Source organism: Colossoma macropomum, unplaced genomic scaffold, assembly GCF_904425465.1.
Source record: "Colossoma macropomum unplaced genomic scaffold, Colossoma_macropomum, whole genome shotgun sequence".
Taxonomy (NCBI): Eukaryota; Metazoa; Chordata; class Actinopteri; order Characiformes; family Serrasalmidae; genus Colossoma; species Colossoma macropomum.
In genome coordinates this window covers 13,668,990-13,690,378 of record NW_023494798.1, presented here as the reverse complement: position 1 = coordinate 13,690,378, position 21,389 = coordinate 13,668,990, and the positions used below count along the sequence as shown (strand labels likewise).

General features: G+C 38.2%; 1 protein-coding gene across 1 annotated transcript in view; it reads right to left on the bottom strand.

Moving 5' to 3' along the window:
* megf11 (multiple EGF-like-domains 11) overlaps nucleotides 1-12,926 on the bottom strand; it is a 116,298-nt gene extending 103,372 nt beyond the window's left edge. The window contains exons 1-2 of the mRNA XM_036584599.1: nucleotides 12,849-12,926; nucleotides 10,037-10,160 (exon numbers count right to left, since the gene is read on the bottom strand). Of these exons, the coding sequence (XP_036440492.1) occupies nucleotides 10,037-10,152 (116 nt within the window). The 5' untranslated portion in view covers nucleotides 10,153-10,160; nucleotides 12,849-12,926. The remainder of the gene's footprint in view (nucleotides 1-10,036; nucleotides 10,161-12,848) is intronic.
* Nucleotides 12,927-21,389: the final 8,463 nt, after the last annotated feature.

The window sequence follows — 21,389 nt, the reverse complement described above, 5'->3', positions numbered from 1 at the left end:
ATACTTCATATTTGTACCATGGAGGTATTGACAAAATTCAATATCACAATATTTTCCAAATATGTCATGATATCAGTTTGCAACTGATATCAGTTTACAAAGTCAACTCTCAATTTCTGAATGTTGGTACATGATGCTAAAAGAATGAAAATCCAATAAACTTGCCATAGTTTTTTTTTTTGGCTGAACTGTTTTTTTCAGTTTTCTTTGAAATGACTTCATATATGGAATCATATCAGTATCGGAAGATTTTTAGATTTGGCAGATATTTCAAATGATATTTTACATTGTGAATAGTAGAATGTTTAAGTGTCGCTGGGCTACTGAGCTGAAATGTCTGCGTTTTATTCATTTTACCTTGTTTGTAACCTTCAAAAAATAAATGTTACATCTCTGTACATATCAGTGCAAACCTAGTTTTTATGGATCCTTGATGTCTATCATTACTATTAAAACTAAAAGTCAAGATTTTCATACCTATACACTGGTATAGACTATACATCATGCAGCACTACCTTACACATTCCATAATCACTGCACTTGTTACTAGTTCTTCCAAAAGGTGAAGCTGAAATCAGGCTAGCTTCACATCTTCATTCACAACACAACTTCAAATCCATAACAAATGTTCATCTTTACTAATCATTTTAATGTCATTTTGTTACACTGCAGCCAGCAAAGTGACACCAAACCCCCCCAAATATCCTCCTTCAGTAAGGCAAAGTGTAAGCTCATATATCCCTGCAGCGTTGTCTCCACCCCTCTGTGGAGGAAATCATTCCTGCTTATTTTTCATTACTGACACCCTCTTGCACAACTCATAATTATTCCGGCAATATGCTTGCAAAGATTGATTAGGACGAGAGTGCATTGATCAATTTAAGGCCTGTTTCATTTTTAGCAACTTATCCTCACTCACACACGCACACAAAATCTTCCTCTTTGTCGTTCCCTCCTCTGCCTCTCCGGGGACGGCTCAACTTAACAAGATCAATAATCTCCTCAGCATTTTCTGATTGTAACTGATCCCTAAAGGCTGGCAAGTGTCCCCAAATCAACACTCCCCAAATGCTGTCCTTCACATCCTGTCAACTGTCTCAAGATGTCAATACAGTCAGGAAAGTCGAAGGAGATCTTCTAAAACTCTCAGAAGCTGTGTGATGCTTGCCAACTCCAGAATATGTTCTAAATATGCAAGCTGTGTCAGTAACATGATATTCAAACCTACTTATATTCAGGTGCTCTGTATTTAAAGAGATCCTGATAAAGTTGTGGCCTTCTAAATGAAGGCATTTAAATATGAAAACGCTTTATCCCTATTGAATGGTCGTTTCAGATTCAGAAAGGGTGCTTTTGTAGTCTGAGGAATACTGCTGGGATTGATGGCAATAACACTGAAATAGTTCTCATCTCAGCATGGTACAGCATGTCTGAGACCTGCAGCTTCTAATATTCATGCTCTTCCCCTCTACGCAACCTCTGTTAGTAGAACCGTCACCCCAGAAACGTCACCCCGGTCTCAAATGCAGTCTATATACAGTTCTGTGCAAAACTCAGAGACTATATTTCATAGAATTTACAGTCAAAGTGGTCATTAAGTACAAGTTACTAATTTTTCATAAAAAAGGCAGAAACATATATTTAACAGGAAATTACACAGAAGTCTCAAACAACTGAACATAATGTCATTTTTTCTATTACATATGTGTCCACACCTTGCCTTTATTACAGCTTCCATTCTTTTCAGCAGACTTGCTTTCAGTTTTTCGAAGAAATTTGCAAGTCTAAATGAGTAATGCAAGTAAGTGTGGTGTTATTTAACACTACACTTTTAGAGTGTAGATGTTCTCTAGATACTTTAATAATTTGTTAAACTCCAGTTTTGGAAAACACCTGCTTTTTCCCCTTTTTTATATGCAGATGGATTATCTTATGTCTATTCTTTACAGAAATATTTCCTGAAAAATGAAAATATCGTACTTACTAGCGTAGTGGAAATTACATAAATGAAGGGTGGTCTCTGACTTTTGCACAGCACTGCATTTATCATTAAAGATCCCTTTTAGGCTTGTCTTGACACTTTATTACAGTAGAACCATTGCTCAACAATGTACAATCATAAAGTGTCCCTACACAAAGAGGCTAAAGAACCCCACAACTGGATTTTTTTTTAATCATTAATTAAGTGCATATATAGTAACAGATCTATTTAAGACTCAAGAAGAACTCTATTTCCACACATTACTTCAGGGCCTTGATGCAACAACAAAACAAGGCAGGGGCTGTGTACACAGTAGTCAGAGCTGCATACACTACAAGTAAACAAGAATGCAAAATGAGAAGACTGTAGAGAAGCAGACACGTACTGTAATTAGACAAGATGCATATTAATAATAAACACTACTGCAATTGTAGACACAATAAACAATACATACAGAACAATAAAGGGAATACAATATTAATGTGCAGTATCACTAAACAGTATAAAGAGTGTAAAGTGCATAAGGCAGAGCGAAGTATTAGGGTGTGAATTGAGTATATAAGTAAATTATAAGAGAGTGAACACTAACAGGAAAGTATATTGCATGTGACAGATACATAACAGCATAATCCCAACAACATGAAATCTCTGAGTGGGAACTGCAGAGAGTCCAAATGAAAGATGCGATTAAGTATCTAGGGAGGCTAGAAAGCAGCTAGAGAAGTGGTCTTAAAGGCCCAGGTCAGGACTTCCTCAAAGACAAGCATAAACACTGCAAAGTCTAGCTAGAATCCATAGGTAGCTTCCTCTCCCCAGTGTCCATCACCACCTTTTTGTGCACACTGGAGGAGTATCCAGCCAGGAAAGCACGAGCCATAAGTTCTCGGGAGCTTACAAAACTGAATAAGGGAAATGGTAGACCCAGTATCCACTTAAAGCAGGGTGTGGAGGGACTGGTTCTTGCAAAGTTTAGTGATCTTTCTGCAAAAACACAGCTGATTCATCAGTTAATGTGCCGATATTTAGTTGGCGTGTTAGAGCAGGTAAAACACTAAACTGTTCTGGACTTACCCATGCACCAAGGCCCAGAAATTGTGACCTTCAAGGCTGCAGTCCACAAACAGCTCCAGGCAGAGATGGGTAGTAAGTAGTCTTATTTCCATGTACATAAGTGCATTTTTGATGTATTTGATCATTTTCTTAGTATTTGATGATAATTTTAGTTAGACTCAAGTATATTAACAAAGAAAAGACTACACTCTTTTACTTGTTACATTTTAGTTATGAATTGCTGTTTTGTGTTTAGTTTTATTATGCTATATAATTCACCTCTGACTTACGACGTTTATCGTTTTATTTTAGAATAAAACTGAACACATTCAGTTCCTCTGCTAAAACGTATTGGGTAGACTAAGAAGCTCCACTGCAGTTATATAAGGAGCTCAGTGCTTAAGTATTTTTCTGGCCTGAAATTTATGTCATCCTGCTCAAGTTACTTTTTTCTGGAAAACGTATTTATACTTGAGTCATTATGTCACCAAAGCAAGAATAGTTCTTTTACTTTACTATGAGCTTAGGCTGCTCCACCCTGGCTCTTCCTGGCTCTTCTTCACAGGCAGTCAAGGTTCTTGACCAGGGCTGCCACTAGGCTGGCCAAGGTTGGGCTGATTGGGCCTTGCAGGCCACCACCTTGTCATCATCATTAGTGCTGTCACTTACATTGGCCTGGCATACACAGTGCTGGAGAGTGGCTGGTAGTGTTGTGTGGTGTCAAACATATGGCTCGCGCCAGGTCACTCTAGGCAGTGGAATCAAACAGATGTGTTGTGCATATTAGTAAAGGTCAGCAGTGAATGCACCCAGGCTTTCTCCTTCTTGGCAATGGCAACTAGCTTGCTGTTCCCTCATGTAGTCATTGCCCCTAAGCGCCCCTCTAGGGCTGCAAACAGGCACATGTAAATTTGTTAACAATATTTGACAGCATCAAAAGTTGATATATAAGGTGTAAATACATATATGCAAGAAGGAGAGATAAAGATATCTGTGCAAGCACCGTGTCAAAAAAGCTTCTTTTGCTTTAAAAAGGTTTACAAATGCACAGCTATAGCCTACAAAGTACTACTTGGAAGACCTCAATGACACCTCTTATGATGTGAACCTAATTATATTTTAAGTTGCAATTGCATGCTAGGGGAAAGTGTGAAATGTGTTAAAACAGATAACAATATGACACAAAGTGCCAGATTCATGCTACTCCACACAACATGTGTGGCACTGTAAAGTCTTATTCATAAAGTCACTGTACGGGTGATTAGTGCACTGGTCTCTTCTCACCATTTTGGCATTGCTATGTTTGTCCTATCAAAATCAAAATGTCAACAAAGACCAACAGGTAGGCCTTTTGGGTGCCAAAATGGACATGCTACATAACAGTAACCCAATAATCTCAGAATCAGAACTACAGATGTTAAGAAGGAAAGTATAAGTACGATTTGATAAAAATGCAGAACAGAAAGTCATCTGATAGGCGACTGCAAAACATATCAACGCAGAATCAAATGTAACTAGAACTTTAATCCACTGACAGAAACAAAAAGAAAAAACATTGCAGAGCTGCTGCTGGAGGAGTGTGAGTTTGTACAGAAACAGTAGTAGTCTATTCTGTTTAAAGTTTCATACCAAAAAACAAATAACTAATGTTCACTGGACTGAACCCCACAACAATGCTACATACAGTTCAGAAGTCTTGATTAAAACAAGTGCAGTTTAATTAACTTAGTCTTGATTTGAGTTCAAATTCTAACTGCTTTGGAGATTTTGGCTGGCCTATAATTTTTTTTGGATATGTAACATGTAATATAACTACAAAGATATGACTACACAGATCTTCTATTATTCTATTATGTTCTTTGCTTTCATATATACCAGAAGCCAAAAGTTAAAGTTAATATAAAATTTCTAGATAAATGTACGAATGGTTATGTTATGATGCTACTGCTCTACAACTTCACAGATTTTAAACAATTAGTAGAAAGGGGTGAAAAAAACAGATATGAAGGAAATTGTAGATGTGCCCAGAACAGCAAACAGAACTACAGATGACTCAAAAATAACTGAGAAAGCTGTAAAACACTGAGAATGAAGTTAGGAAAAACTTGAGATTTTCTGCTAACTTAAAAAAAACATAAAAAGTCAAGTCATGATAAAATAACAGCAATTCTTAATATGACAAGTGATTCCTAACTTTTTCTTGTGCACAATCATGTGCAAAAATTTTAACACCCTGACAAGCTATGTTGTGTTGATTTTCAAAGGTAAAAAAGTATACACCTCCTCTAGGGAGCAATTTTATTTATTTGCTGAGTTTAACACATTGGAAAAAAAATTAAACGTAAAACGTGCCATAACTTTTGTGAATGTTTTTTTCCCAATATGTTGAATTCAGCCAATAAACAGTAATTGAGCATTAAATGTTCAATTAAAATAAGCAAAAGTTTGTTCTCTGTAGATGAAAATGAGTGTTAACTTATTTTCCATTAAAATACAAACTTTTGCATACAACTGTATTTACTACAGTTACATCAGTAGTAGCCATACATAAGGTAACGTCATTAAGGTCACATAGTGTTAATCATAATGCAATTTTGTATCCCTCAACCTGCAGATGGATGAATTAAATTTCTTTAAGAGAGGTGGCAGCTCATTGCCAGTTCAAGTAACAATCTGAACTAACTGATCAGCTCTTGTAAATCTTTAATAAACAAGGCAAGGCAAGGGAGAGAAAGAAGCTGAAAAATACGGACAGGGCTGAAGGAGCAGGTCTGATAGAGGTTAGTGTGCCGCTTTCAGTTAAATTTGATACTCAATTTGTAGAAATGTTATTCCCTTGACATATAATTAGTGAGAACAAAGAAACATTAATTCTGAAAAAAAAAATATTTGTGCTGTGACCTCAGTCAGGGGTTTTCAAATGTTTCCATCCCAAAGCCCACCTGTGTATAACTACAAGGCATAGCGGCCAACAGGAAAACTAAAATAAACTTTTCTAAAATACAACTGTATTTTTCTTTTCCTAAATGCTGACACTGAAAACCTGAGAATTAGGGCCTGAAAAAGATCAGATTGGCTATTGTGGTTCTCAGTAGGGACTGCAAAATTCACAGGTTTGTTAAAATCATAAAACATGTTAAAAACACATGGTTGTAGTGACATTAAAAGGAGGAAAACGAAAAAAAAATGTACAAGGTAGATGCAGACTGTAATTTGGAGCAGCAGTCCATCGTGTTTTCACTCCACTGGCTTTCCCAAAAGAGTAATTGTTTGGTTTCAAGATGTCTCTTTAGTTTTGAGGGGTTTTGTGATCCATTTGAAATAGCCAAGCCACACTTCACTCACAGGGCTTTTGGATTAGAGTAGTCACAATCAACAATAATGATAAATCTTACTTGATATCAGCCTCTTTGTCATTGGTTTAACAATTTGAGTGTAACCACTCAGGTCACTGATGCTGATACACGACCGCAATCCGTGAGTTAAACACATATCTTCGCTATCATTCCATGTCTATTGTTTTTAACAGCAGTTTGTGCTGGGAGTCTGTAAAGAGTCAGTCATTAAAACAGTCATTATGCTGACTGTACGGTGTTGACGTGCCTCTAGAAGAGAAGGAAAGCCAGCTCTGTTGATGAATTCCCTAATTTGATCACAGAGTGCGTTTCCATAAGCATGAATATGGGTGAATTGTTTACACGTCAAAACAGAGTGAACTAAAGAAAAAGGTGTGATAAGTCCACACCAAACAAAGTGCCCTGAGAAACTTTTCCATCTCTGGCTAGCTGTCTACATCACACGCCCACGGCTGTGTTGTCTCAAACTGATGATGTTTAATTAGCCGGTTTTATTTGTACCTCTTTATTAATATTTATATTGGCTATAATATAAAAATGTTTAATTCTTAGATATTTAATTATTATTAAGTTTATCTTTTTCCCACTTATGTTTTTATGACTCACAGTGCCATTACCAGCCTACTACGAACTACTGCTTCCCCCTGAGTACAGGCCCGTGGACCACCCAGGAGTGCTTCACAGCCCGCTGGTGGTCCACAGCCCATAGGCTGAGAAACCCTGAAAACCTAGACCTAAACATGTAAGTGCAACTACAGAGCAAAATCACATTCTTTCTGACTACACCAACTGAGACTGTACCTATGTCTATCATCCGTTTACTTGATAACATGTTGAGGACCTGCAGCTTATCTAAGAGAGAGGAGACAGCATTACTTTAGTATCTTTGCTTGATCTGCACCTGCTGTAAGAGGATGGATAGCATTTAAGTCATATCAGACATATGCTTAACACAAACTGATCTACTCTGTGCCAAAATGTTTTTGATCGATTTTGCACTTACTGCTACTAAAATTCAAGACAAAACAGACATTTTGGGGCTTTTTGTAAGTAAATACAACTATCTATTGAGCACTTGTGTATTTTAGCATGTTGTGGGGGGGGGCGCTGAAGGTTAGGGAACCAGCCTTGTGACTGGAAAGTCGCTGGTTCGATCCCCTGAGCCGACAGTATGTGACTGAACTGCCCTTGAGCAAGGCACCTAATCCCCAACTCCTCCCCAGGTGCCGTGGGCTGCCCACCGCTCCGGGCAAGTATGCTCACTAGTGTGTGTGTTCACTAGTGTGTATGTGGTGTTTCACTGCACGGATGGGTTAAAATGCGGAGGTCAAATTTCTCCGTTGTGGGACTAATAAGGGTCATAGAGTTTTATTAACTCTGCAACAACATCTGCATACCATGGTGAAATCACTGTAATGCAGACCTGGTGGCAAAGCTACCAGGATGGGCAGGACTTTTGGAGGGAGGGGGGCGTACATCATGATCTTCTTAATAACACCTGATATGCACAAAACATTTTTACAAACTACAACAAAAGTTTGGGTGCCCCTGATTGAATTACATGTTGTGTTGATTTTCTAAGTGTGAACAAACCGGGACCTCTTACAGCCTACTGCTTTAATAATGTGCTCACAAACATTTACATGGTTCAAAGCAAAAGTTTGTAGCAATCTAAAATCCTTGTCAAGCATATCACTCTCCTCTTCATATACTGCAGTTGCAATGTGTGACAAGATACTAAATCCCAACAGATCAAAATTTGCTTTGATTAATCAACTGAATGGATGTATGTGCATTATTTGTTGATGACCTAAATGTGTGACATGCAAAGTGTTACAGAAAAGTTATTTTAATCCATATAGGCTATGGTCATACACTTGTAAGAAGATCTTACCTAAATGTACCACTATTAAGGTTCACGTGAAAATGTATAAATGTATTTAAAGAATATACAGAAAAATGTTAGAAATATTTCCTAATACATCTGTGTTTAGGTGTTTTATGCATGGATTCTGGCCTTGTGACAAAACACAATGTTAGTGCAAACTCATTCATTTTGCCAGCCAACAAACAACTGACATTCAATTTGCAATCTGCTCCAGCTATATATCTTCTAAACTCTCTTAAAGTCTACAACAGGTAACATCAACTGTCATTTAAATATTATAATTTACTTTGTTAAAAAATGCTTCTTGTTACCACGGTCTGATGTTCGTTCCTCTAAGACGTGGTTAAATTAGATGTCCAAGTAGTTACCTTTGGAGAAATTAATATATGACTTGCACCATAACCTGGAAAAATTCTATTTACACATTATTTCGTGTCTACTTCTACTTCCAGTGAATGCTTTAAATGTATGTCTATAAAGATGCCACCATCTATACCATCTAGAGTGTCTACAGAAAATGTACTGCTAACCTCTGTGTTCTTGTAATTTAAAACATAATAAAAAGATAATAATAATCCATAAAAATCCATATTGGCTTCTTACCAGGGAAACGATCTGAGGTATTAGAGTGCTATTTTGCAGGGTGGCAAATGAGGGCAGTAGTGCCAATATCACACATATCAACAGTAAAACTGGCCAGTAATCCTAGTTTATAAATGAGATAACATGTTACTGTTATGTTATTTGCTCTTAACACCATGTTAAATGTGGTAGTGCATTTTATGAATCTGGCTCAGTATGCATTAAAACAGAACACAGAAACACACAAAAGTGCACTGTTAACTAGCACATTATTTTTGAGACTATAAAGATGAACATTTAAATAAATATTCTTCTAAACTGTCAAGATGGTGGGTGCTTTTGAGACACAGCCACTACCCAGATGATATATGTAAACACAGAACATTTCTGAAGACAAAAAATAATTTAAGGTTCAGAATATTTTCACTATACTGCCTGAAACTTACTTTTTAGTCTCTTAACCTTTCAGTTAAAATGTTTAATTAATATTAGTTGGATACAGTTGAGCATAATAAGCCTGTATAGTTGGATTTAGTGTAGTTTGTAAAACAGTGAATAAAAAATAAGTGTAATTGAAGGTTTATTGTTTGTTATAGTAATATCTTTATATGTGGCACTACATGTTCTATTTTGTCTATGCCAAATCATTAAATCTAAAAAAATATTGTGATACATATTTTGTAATGTGAAAATGTCTTGTAGTATTAATATTTTTGGATAATAGGATAATATTTTTGACACATCTCCGACCCTCTATCTGAAATACTCAATGAATATGTGCTATACTACTACCAGCACTTAATCTAACCATACTAAATTAACCTTGGCCAGCTTTCAACAATGATAATTTTGCACATTTAACGTAACAGTTTCAACTTTTCTCATTATGCCTGTTTTGCGGCATGTCCTCTAAAAGGACCTCTTTAACTCAAGTAAAGCTTTTTAGTACCTTTGGCCCTGCTGATGACTGCATATGACACAGTTTAATACTCAAATAATTACACAGACATACACCACTGCACTACAATGTTACAATCCTAATCCCCTTGCCTTTTGAATAAAAGATCTCTGTTCAGTGAGCTGTTGGTGGGAGTGGAGGAGTGCAGTGTGTATGCTGCAGTGTGTTAAATGAAAGATAAGACTGAGTGAGGCACAGGAGAGAAAGACAGCACTCCTCACCTTTCCCAGTGACTGCAGACGTTAGGGTCATCCGGGTTGAGGCTCCACACGCCGATAACGAGCCCCAGAACAGCCAGCACAGGCTGGGCTAAAGGCGAGGCCCGCACAGGCCCCATCACCAGTCCTAAGAGAGAAGCAGACAGATAGAGAGAGGGGAGGGGAGTGCAAGGGAAAGATAGTGAGAAAATGGGAATCACTGGTTGTTTCTTTTTAACGCTGTTCTAAACTGGAGTCACCGTCTAGACTGCATTCGTGGGAACACCATGAAAAGAATTCAGTGTGCTGATTCTTTTACAGTACTACAACCACATGCTCATCTATGTTTGTACATGTGTTTGGCTGTGAATAACTGACTTGTAAGGGCATAAAAGCCACAATCTGGGATGCTATTACTAATACTAATATTATTTTTCGTTGCTGTCATAAGAAAATCTTAAAATGGAAACTTTATTGTACATTAATGCAACAAGACTTTATTTCACATCATTTTGGACCAATGAGTTTTCAAAAAGTGTAATAAAAAATAAAAACAGATAAAAACAAGTTATGAGATTTTGATATTCACTTACTGCCCTACACTAAATCCAATTAAACAGGACTAATTATGCTGTCTTTGTAGTCAAACATGGGAAGTGTTTTTTAAATGCTGACAATATCGATGATATGCTCAGAAAAGCATATTGTGGCATCACGATAAACATTGTTATATTTCCCAGCCCAAGAGACCAACCTTCATTTATTTAATTTCCAGTCAAAACAGCCATTAAATTTAAAATATTCATTTTTCAGGAGATATATCTGAGGAGATTAGGTATAATATAATCCACCAGCATAAGGATGGGGAAAGCCAAAGGAAAATAAGTGAAAAAAACAGAAACTCCAAAACTGGAGTTAAAAAAATGATTAAAAAGATATGAAGAGACAATGGGACTTCTAACAACTGTGAAGATGCGGCAGACCAAAAAACTGAAAGGATGTGTAGCTGTCAGGAAGCCTTTACTGAAAAAAGGAAACAAAATTAAAAAAAATGATACAAAGAAGGTGTTGATGACCATTGCTGCTGATGGACAGACCACCCCAGATTCCAGACCTCAGCATCACTGAATGCGTTTAGGATTACTTGGACTGTGAGAAGTAGAAAATGCAACCAACTTCTCAGACTTAACTTTGGAGGCTGGGAAAAATATTCCTGCAGATTTCTTTGAAAAATGGAAAGCAAGTCTCCTGTAAAGCATGAAAGCTGCAATAAAGGCAATGAGTAGACAAATGCTGAAAAGTTCGATATTATATTTAGTCATTGAGGTTTCTTTGTAATTTTCTGTTAAATATTTTTTCTGCTTTTTTCTGACACTGAAAAATGAATAACCTGTACTTAATTTCCATTTTCACATTTTCACCAAATATAGACTATTTAGAGCCTTAAATATGCTTCCTTATATGAATGAATGATTTTTATTGCATTCAGCCCTGTTTCTGAATGTGGGGAGGGGAACTTTGCTTCACAAGCCTCTAGTTTCTGATTTTGTTTTTAAACATTTGCCAGGGCTACTGTTCGGGTAGCATGAAATCCTTGTTTATGGCTTTAAGGAGATTTGTACCAAGACAGTGACAGAGGAGTGTGTGTGGAAGCACACTGGGAGGCCATTCTTTTAAGTTGTCAGTACATTTCATTAGAAAGTTGACAGGTGAGGAGCACGCAAGTGTGATGGATGGACATGACAGTGACAGACACTGATGCATGCTTGACTTTACCTCTACACAAAGGGCATGTGAATGACACAGTACATACAAGGCTGTGATAGTGAAGTGTGCTACACATAGAACTAATGAGATCCCATGGCATGTGTAAGTGGTAGGTAGCGGAGGTAGCCCTGACAGTCCGAAGCCAGGGGCTGTATCTGACTCAATATCCTCCACTGATCAGCTTATTGGAGTAAGTGCACTGCCACTATCTGCCATAAACCCCCAGGTGTGCGTCTGGGAAAGAGAGTCATCATTTGTACTGTAATAGGCTTGCACATCTTAAAAGGTTCTGTCAGTAGTACACTTTGCGATGGTGCTTGATAATACGGGGTGTCAAACATTCAGCTAATCTCCAGCCACTCAAAGGTGTGCGTAGTTCATTGATGAGAGAGAAAAAAATCAATTGTCTTTACTTCCCTGGAGTAGCAGTTCATATAAAAAAGGCAGAGGTTAGAGCCTTGTTACCTTTTGCTCCAGGATGATTCATTCATGCACACCCCCCATAAACACAGATTTCTCAGTATGTGTAGTGCTTTTTGCTCTGAGTAAACCGAAAATTGCTCTATTACACTGAAATGCTAATGGTTGAATATGGTCCTACAGGTCTCTTAAGTGGACTCATAAGTAGACCATGTCCTTGGCCAGATGAATACATACTGCTAGTAATATTTCCATTAGCAAGAGTCATGTCTAAAGCAGTTCTGTAAGCAGAGCTTAAATAAGGCAAAAAATGGAGTGATACAGTCATAGCTGGCAAAACATTAAATGAGAGATGACCATTCTCAATTGACTTTTGGTCAGATGAAGTCCATGTATTATAGATCATTGGGTTTTGTGGTATGATTGGTTAGTCTTTCATCAAAATGCATTTGAAGTTCTCAGTCATTCCAACAGACTCCCGGTGATTTGTGAGAATGTGACATATCCTCATGGCTTCTAGTAGAAAACGCTAATGAGGGCCCTGAAATCAAATTACTGCGCGGTTCTTCTTGAACTGTGGATGATCCTAATGGAGGCTGAGTTCTAAGAACGATGCCTGGGTGGAGGAATGAGGAAAGGATTTAGTCACCTCAGACTGCAGGCTGGTGGCTCCAGAAAGGGCTTCAAGAGTTAAAGCTGAGAAGGGTCGCAGTCAGCCTGAGCAAACACAGTGTCTGTACAGGCTATAGAGTGGAAACGTAGACAGACAAACTCACTAATGGCTCGAGAAAGAGTAGGGAAGCCACCTGGGAATACAGAAAGGGTGGGAGAGAGAGTGAAAGATACACAGTGAGTATACAACTTTTGATTGAGAGAAGGATGGGTCTCAAAATGAGAACAGACAACAGCATGGGGAAATCATGTTATTAAAGGAGAAGAGTAGATTAAAGGGTGGACAGGAGAGGTAGAATAGGAAATAAACAGTGAGTGTGCTGTTGGTTGAGATGAAGATGGGCCTCTAAATGCCTGAAGATAACAATCGAGACAAGAAAAAAAGAATGAGAGATACATGAGGGGTAGAGTGTCAGTAAAAGGTGCAGTGGGACTGAACTGAACAGCTGCTAAATCCCTCATATGAAATCTACACAGTGTCCCTATGTTTGGAGGAGATGAAGCGCTGGGCTCATTCTTCACCTGAAGGCGCACTAGGGTGAGAGTCTGCATTATCTTAAGAGCCTGTAGTGTCATCACTGTTCATCTCATAGCATACACCTCGAGAGGCTTCTCAACAATAGCACACACGAACAGGTTATTCATGCGCATTAATGACAAAACGAAGTGCTGTCATGGCGGTAGTGTTCATCTAACCAGGAGCACAGTGCTCCTCAAGCTCATTACACGGCTTGTCGTTCCGCCTGAGTTTGGGCAGAGGTCAGCTTCTTCTCCAACCATATCGCTCTCTCTCTCTGCTTGGGCTTTGGGCAGGGAGATGAAAATATGGCTCCAAACAAAAGGGACGTTGGCCTCTTTTTCTCTCGCAGGGATGCATAATTTATCAGTCTGCTCCTTCAGATGCAGAGGAGGCTGGGCGGGGAGCCGGAGGCGAGGACAGGAAATGGGATGAGAGCAGGAGGATGGGCTAGGAGCATACTGGAGGGGACAGGCTGTCTGCCATTGACCTCCAATGCTGCTGCTCCAGCTACATGCTGAGGAGTTCAGCAGCCTGCCTCTGATGCTGATCTAATACTTAGTTACAGCATACATGTAGACACACTGCCTGGAGATGTTCCCCACACATCACAGGACTTGTGCAGAAAAACCAAGTGGGCATTACGTGGTTACACGACTCAGGTCAAGTGCTAAGTGTTTCCATCTGAAAGTGTTGAAACTGTCAGCAAAGTGAGGGTTGCCCTTTTGTAGCTTTGTGACACAACCTACACCCTTACAGATTCCATGTACTGGTGTTTCTTAATTAACAGGATTATAGGCAGAAGAACTTAAAGGAAAAGACTTCTGTCTGTTGGTATTCTTCACTAACTAGAGATGCATCCCTGGTCTGCCTCAGGGCGGCACTGTAGCAGACTGGTTCACCCAGTTGGTCCTTCATAGCTTAACAGCTTTACCAATGCCTGGGATACCTCTGAAAAACTTGTTTTTGTTCTTTTGATTTACAATATGCTGCAACACATTTGTAATTCAGAAAACCTGCTCAAGTGTCCAAGAGTTCCAAGGTGGAAAGAGTAAACTGTTGCTCATTTTTCAAGATAGAGACAGAAGACATGTGTAAGATCTCGATTACTGTGTGGGAGACCACATTACCAAACTAGAAAAGAGCATTTTCAGAGGAATTGTCAGACCAGATATTTTACTGCCATTGAATTGCTAGCATTAGTGCCGCTACGGCGAGTGAGTTAGCAGCCAGCCAACTCTAAAGTAGCCAGGAAACATGGGACCCCTGAACACCAGGGGGTATTTTAATCACTGGTGTGCAAAAACATACTACAGACCAGCAAAAGTCTAAGATACAGTACTATATTAAAGCAATAAACCTTATTGTCTTATTAGCCATGTCTCTCACCTTATTGCCCTTAACCGTGATGGATACATCACCTACACTATTTGTGTAAAAGAAGAAATGGCATAATAGAAAATTACAGTTCAAAATAATACAAACTGAGGAAAACATTTAAAAAATATTGCCTGAGATTCCATTCAGTAATTCCCTAAAATGAAAAACAAATAAATGGATACATCACCTACACTATTTGTGTAAAAGAAGAAAAAAAGAAACGACATAATAGAAAATTACAGTTCAAAATAATACAAACTGAGGTAAGCATTTAAAAAATATTGTCTGAGATTCCATTCACTAATTCCCTAAAATGAAAAACAAATAAATTACTGAATTATACACTATCGTTAAATTCAGCTTTCCATGATGATGTAGTTATACATAGTCCAAACTGTTAGTGAGAATTACTCATTGCTTCAGAGGACTTGCCTACAGTTATTACACAGTCTATTGGATTACTGGATACCAGCATCAGCAAGAATGGTATTTACCTCATTTGTTACTCTACAAAAAGCAAACAAATCTTACAATTATGTAAATTAGTGTTAGAGGTCTAGTATACTGTGTCTCACACATAGGCTTAGCTTAGATTATCACCGCTGGTGCAGGCAGGATGAAATGAATCTATGTTTTGACTTCAGTGCTTGGCTTTGCAAAATGTGCCTCATTTTTTTGATCTTCTATGGTAACACATTATAATAAGGTTGCATTAATAAACATGAATAGTTTGTTGTTGTTATTCTTCTCATGTGTTGTCTTTTCTGCAGAAAAGAAAGATTCATGTGTAACTGAGTTCACTTCTCTCTCAAAATATAGTGAAATGAAAGTACATCTTCTTGTAATAGCTACACACTTATTATAGGTAGGCTCTGTTACATTAGAAAATCAAAGCAATGACCTTGCCCCTTGGTTTTCTATGAAATTGAAAGAAAGGGCTATAGAGATTTTGCCCTCAATGTCACAGACAGAGCTATAGATGCGAGGACCAACAGTCAGCAAGCTGTAATTGCATTGCTCACTCATTGTTTGAGAACAAAAATACTCTCATATACCGGCTGATAGAGTGAGAAAGTTTCTCAGGGCTACTGATACATGCAAAAGGAATTGTCTTAATGATTAAACTACAGCAAAGTCTATATACAATAAAGCTATTGTAAACAAAATCTCATTAAAAATTACTTGGAGCCTTTAAGTACCGTACCAAAGTAAACATACTCTCATTAGTTTCCACTACTGGTGTTAGCTATACATTTTTTGACCGTGGTTATCTCAGCTCATCCCACTCGTATGTACTGTTTTAGTTAGAGGCAACAACCCCTGGGGTGCAGAATGGAAGTGAATACATTATTCCAATCTCAAAGTGGAACGTATAAAAACATCACTAGATTCATTATAGGACCTAATGAAGTGTGCAACCAAACGTTAACTGAATAAAAGGTGAGAGGTGTATTGAGGTTTGGAAGCAGACTTTCCATTTGAAGGAGGGAAACATTTGTTTTTTTATGAATCTATACTTCTCTAACGGAAACAAACACAACGCGGCTCCCTTATATAATGTCATCTACCAAAATTCTTTTAAGCAGCATTCGCTGGCTCAGTGCAGGGAGAGGTGGGCAGCAACTAGTTACATTTACTCAGTTACATGCACTGAAGAAAAATTTTGGCTTTGTGCTTTCAAATTATTATGCCTTTACTTCTACTTTAGCATATTTGTAAGAAAAGGAATCTATTTTTACTCAGTTATATTTAGCTATTCAATTAAATTTATTTAGTAAATTCATTTTTTGGTTTTGATTTCATTCTGTTCTGTTAGTTCAGCACCGGGACTATTTAGCGTTGCTCACACCTCTCACCTCTTTTAAAGCTTTATTATTTTATTTTAGACCAAAGGGATCCCAAGAAGAGAAGAATAGAACCAAACGCCAGTTCTTATGCTGATACAGGTCAGATGGACCAATTTCCATTTTGTCCCATTTTAACAATTTCCAAAGAGAAAATCTTTTCTATCGTTATGAATCAACAGTAGCACAAACTGTCACTGATATAAAGCATCACTGTTTTTCCCTGCGGTCATTTACAAGAACCAAAACCTTCACTTTAGCCAAGTCCATAAGATGCTCCACATCTAAAATGAAGAACACGCCTTATCCAATTACATGAATAAGTAAACTTCCTTCCACACCCCTATAGTGACCCTATATCTTAATTATGTTTATTATATTAAGATAAATTATTGAACATTCCATTCTGTCACTAACAAAGCAATCATAACACTAATGAAACTTCAGAAAATGATTTGGTACTGATTGTTTCAGTAATGAAAACTTTGGGTATTTTTGACCAATACTTGACAAGCAAACGCAGCTTTGAACAGTTGTACACACATCTCACATATCGATTGCAGAAAATATGTGTTTCTGTAGTGACAATTCTTATTGTTCTACACTGATTTTCAGACTTTGAGACACATTTGCTTCAAAACAATGGGATTTAACAGCTCATCGTGTGGCCATGAGGGACAGGGATGCAGTCTCATTTCTTGCTCTAAAATGCAGGTGTGTGTCTGAATTAAGGCTCTGTCTATGAACTAAAACAATGTTTTAGTGGTGGGACACCATGATTTCACATCACTACTTTAAAATGCTAGGATTTATCATAAGTTAAAAAATATAACTTATGATACATTTAAATTTTTCTTCAATTTAATGAAAAAGAAAGATTGAAATTTAGGGTTAGGTTGGGACAGCAACCTCCCCATGGAAAGTACCCTATAAATGATGATTTTACATATATTTAACATAATACTATCTCAATAAATGCCTTGGGTTTAAATAGATCATATGATAATCCTTGTACACATCTAAGGTCTGAATACATAATTGTTTTTTTTGTTTCTTTTTTTTATTTTGTTTTTTTTTACTGCGGGAGTGCAGTTTGGACTAGTTCTGTGTGTATACAGTATGTGTATGTTGTGGCAGATGGTTTAAATAAAATGCACACTACAGAAATTATTGAATTCAGCTGAGTATCTACGCTTTAAATTGAGCTGCAGCATTAAGACACATAGGAAATGAGCTGTTAGCTCCACTGACTTCGTTATCACACTTATTTTCTCATCTCTCACAAAGAGTTGCCATATGAAAAATTTTTCCACATAAAGGAAAAATCCTCAAAAAAAAGACACCACAAATATATTTTGGATATCATTGGCTGACAGCACTGATATTTTTTAATAACACAAACAGACAAATGGGTTGATTCTAAAATGCAGACAATACTTAAGGAGCTAAGCATTTAAAGATGAATATAACTTTTTGACATGTGAAAAAGTGAACAAACAAACAAAAAAAGACATCAGAACATTATCAGAAAAAAGAAAGAAAAAAGCACCACCTTTCCATCACACTCCATTGCCTCCAGGTTATTTCTTAATCTTTAGAGACAATACTTCTCAGACAAGAAACTTGCTGTTATTGAAATGCCAAAATGCATTACTGTCCGCTTGCCGGCATATACTCTGACATATGCGTTTTAGTGGATACGGAGGCAACACTGGGAAAAACAACAACAACAAAAAAAAAACGCCTTTTACAGTGAGACGGAGCCATCCTTCTGTCTGTAAACACAGAACAATAACCCAACCTTCAGATCAATATGCTGGAGGCTTGGCTGTGTTTCTGTCCACTGTCTGCCTGGCACCCAAAATCGCAAACACTCTTTTCCTTTGACTTCATTTATCTGTATTTTTCACAAAGCGTCAAAATACAAAAAGGCCCAATTTGCAAAACCCAAGCTCCCCATGTTAAAGATTTGTGGTCTCTTTCATTGTGCAGCAAAGGGGAAAGCCATACTGCCTGAATGATACTCTTGGGAAGTGTGCAACAGTGAGCAGTGCCTCTAATGCAGGCAGCAGTTTATTGAGTCTTGAATTTTGCATAAAATAAAACTATGTGAAGCATTCAGATGTCCACGTAAGACTGGACAGTGCAAACCTGTACTTGGTTCACATAGCACTAGTGCCAATGAACCCTTGGAACACTCAAAGGATTCAAACCAAACTCCATGTCTCCCCTGACTGTCTACCAGAGGAGACATTTACATGATTCAAGACACGTGTCTTCAATGTGTGACTTATTAGAGCTCAATGCAATTAACCAGCCAATCCCCTGAGCCTCCAGCATCTGCGGCCCTCTCTGAGTGATGTTCTGGGCCTGCTGGCAGCCCTCAAAACGATAAACCAGTCCCTCCCTCCCTCAAGGAGGCATGCTCGCTATACAACTTCGTCTCAGCCCAATACAGAATTCATTTATTCCTTCATTTACTCCTAGCTAGAGTCTGTTTACGAATTATTAAGATCATTTGAAATGGAAATGATTGCTGACTTTGGAGTGAACTTACCATTCAAACTGCTGTGTATATTTACCAATAGGTCTAAAGGGACTAAGGTCAATAGTTACCTGTCAAGTCTGTGGTACATACAAATAAGTGATTATTTATTTAAAGCATTTGCTCGCTGACTCGCTCAAAAAAAAAAAAAACTGTAAATCTGGCTCTCGGCTGGGTTTACATCGCAGCTCTTAATGAAGATGGGCTTTCATACTGACAGGAAATTGCCAGCTACGTGGCCTATGCCAGGAAATGAAAAGACCTTAGCATATTAATTCAGGTGATTTTAAGTTTCACTGTACTGGAAATGTTTCACAAGCCATTTTAGGTTGTGACTCAAACTGCATTCTGCTACGCTTCAGAAAACCTTAAAACTTTAATGGCCAAACACAAAATCAATCTTATTTGGACAGAAATACAACTGAAACACAACCTGTACGCCCAGTTAAAATCAGCTACATGTTGACAGTCCACAAAGAAAGGAAACTGAAGGCTTTGTTTCTTTTGGATTGTCAATATTTGCCCCTAGAGCCTTAATACAGTGACATATTTGCTCTAAAAAGTTTGTACAGCCTGCATCTCTGTAACCACTTACCTCTATAGTGGTACCCTAATAACTCAAATAACAAGCTAAGGAACATTTATTTTTTCAAATATTTCTGCCTTACATTGTTCTGTGAGGAAAAAACTCTTGTGGCCGCTGTGATTACGCACATCCAAACAAGCTGAAACACTGACCTCCACAACCTAAAGGTTACTGGCTGTGCCACACACTGACCATTGACTGACCTTGAAGCTTACGTCTGCCGGTGCCCTCATTAGAAGCCATGCACCATTAGGAGACCCATGGTGTGTTAAACTGTAGTGGCCCACCTCCATCTGCACACTCTGTGTGTGTGTGCTTGCGGGTGTCACTGGTTAATGTACAAGTGTATGCACAAGCTAGCTCTGCAAATTTATAGGGATGCACCGATATGGGAATCGTGGGCTGATGTCAATTCTGATACCAATACTGATAAATAAATTGTGTGAACTAAACTAGGACAAAATCCACCTGGACTTATGGGAATACAACATTTCTTTCGGCACTATTACAAATACAGTAAAATTAATAAAATGTAGACACTTTTGCATAGTAGCTCAGTGCCATCTAATCATTCTGCTCAACCAAATAACAATACGTACACCATCAAATATAGGTTTGAAATATTAGGCAAACCTCTCAGATCCTTTTTAAGCAAACATCTGCCGATATAATACACCAATATCATTGTACACGTCTACAAATTTCCTACTGTTTATGTTCGTATATCAGTTTCAACAGGTATTAATCCTCAAGCAGTCACTGGACACCCTCAGTCACAAGTAAATGACACCAGAGTGTTTACAAAGACCACCACCAAAGGGCTTTTGAAAGCTCAGACATCAGCATCCTCTAAGACAAATAACCAGAGCCAATACATAGGTCTGCTTTGACATCAGTAGCATTTAGTGTAGGATGGTCTACGTGGGGCTAGGTAAGTGTACGTTGTAAATAGGTGTTGGGGACACCTGGCAAATGCTCTAGGTCATCTAACAGGAGTTTAATCCTAGGCACATGGTTTATTCATGCGGCGAGTGCTGATGGTGGCGACCCTCATAAATCAAGTGATGCAGCTCCCTCCGCACCACTGCCAGCACCAGGCCTAGGAACGGCCCGCTAATCTCAACGCCATCTTTCATCGCAATAACCTTGCCTTACTCACAGCCAATATCTCCAGACACGGACAAGAGCAGAGGGAGGAGACCCTGTCCTGGACTTACTCGAATACTTTCTTTAAGCAGAGGAAAAAAGCGCATGCCTATGGCCATGTACAACAAGTCTGACTCGACTACTTGGGTACAGAACTTTGTCCACCTCAAGCACCAGGCCAGGGGTATTCAGTTCTGCCCCTTCAGGATCAGAATTGAATACTCCTGCATTAGGCTGTGAGTCTGCATTAAGATAAAGGCACTGACAGTGAAGGTGCAGTGGTTGTTCAGTGTAGGAGAGACTGTGATGAAACCTCAGAAAAGGCTTATGGATTTCTGTGAAGTAAAAAAGGTCTGTAATTTTTAGTTTTTAGTAGTAATACTCATTGCTTTGTTAAATTGTGGTTAAAAACAAAAGGGTTAAAAACTTAAAACAACCAAAGGAAAACATTTTTTTTGTAATGTTATCTAGGTAGACACAGCCAAATGAGGACTACCATT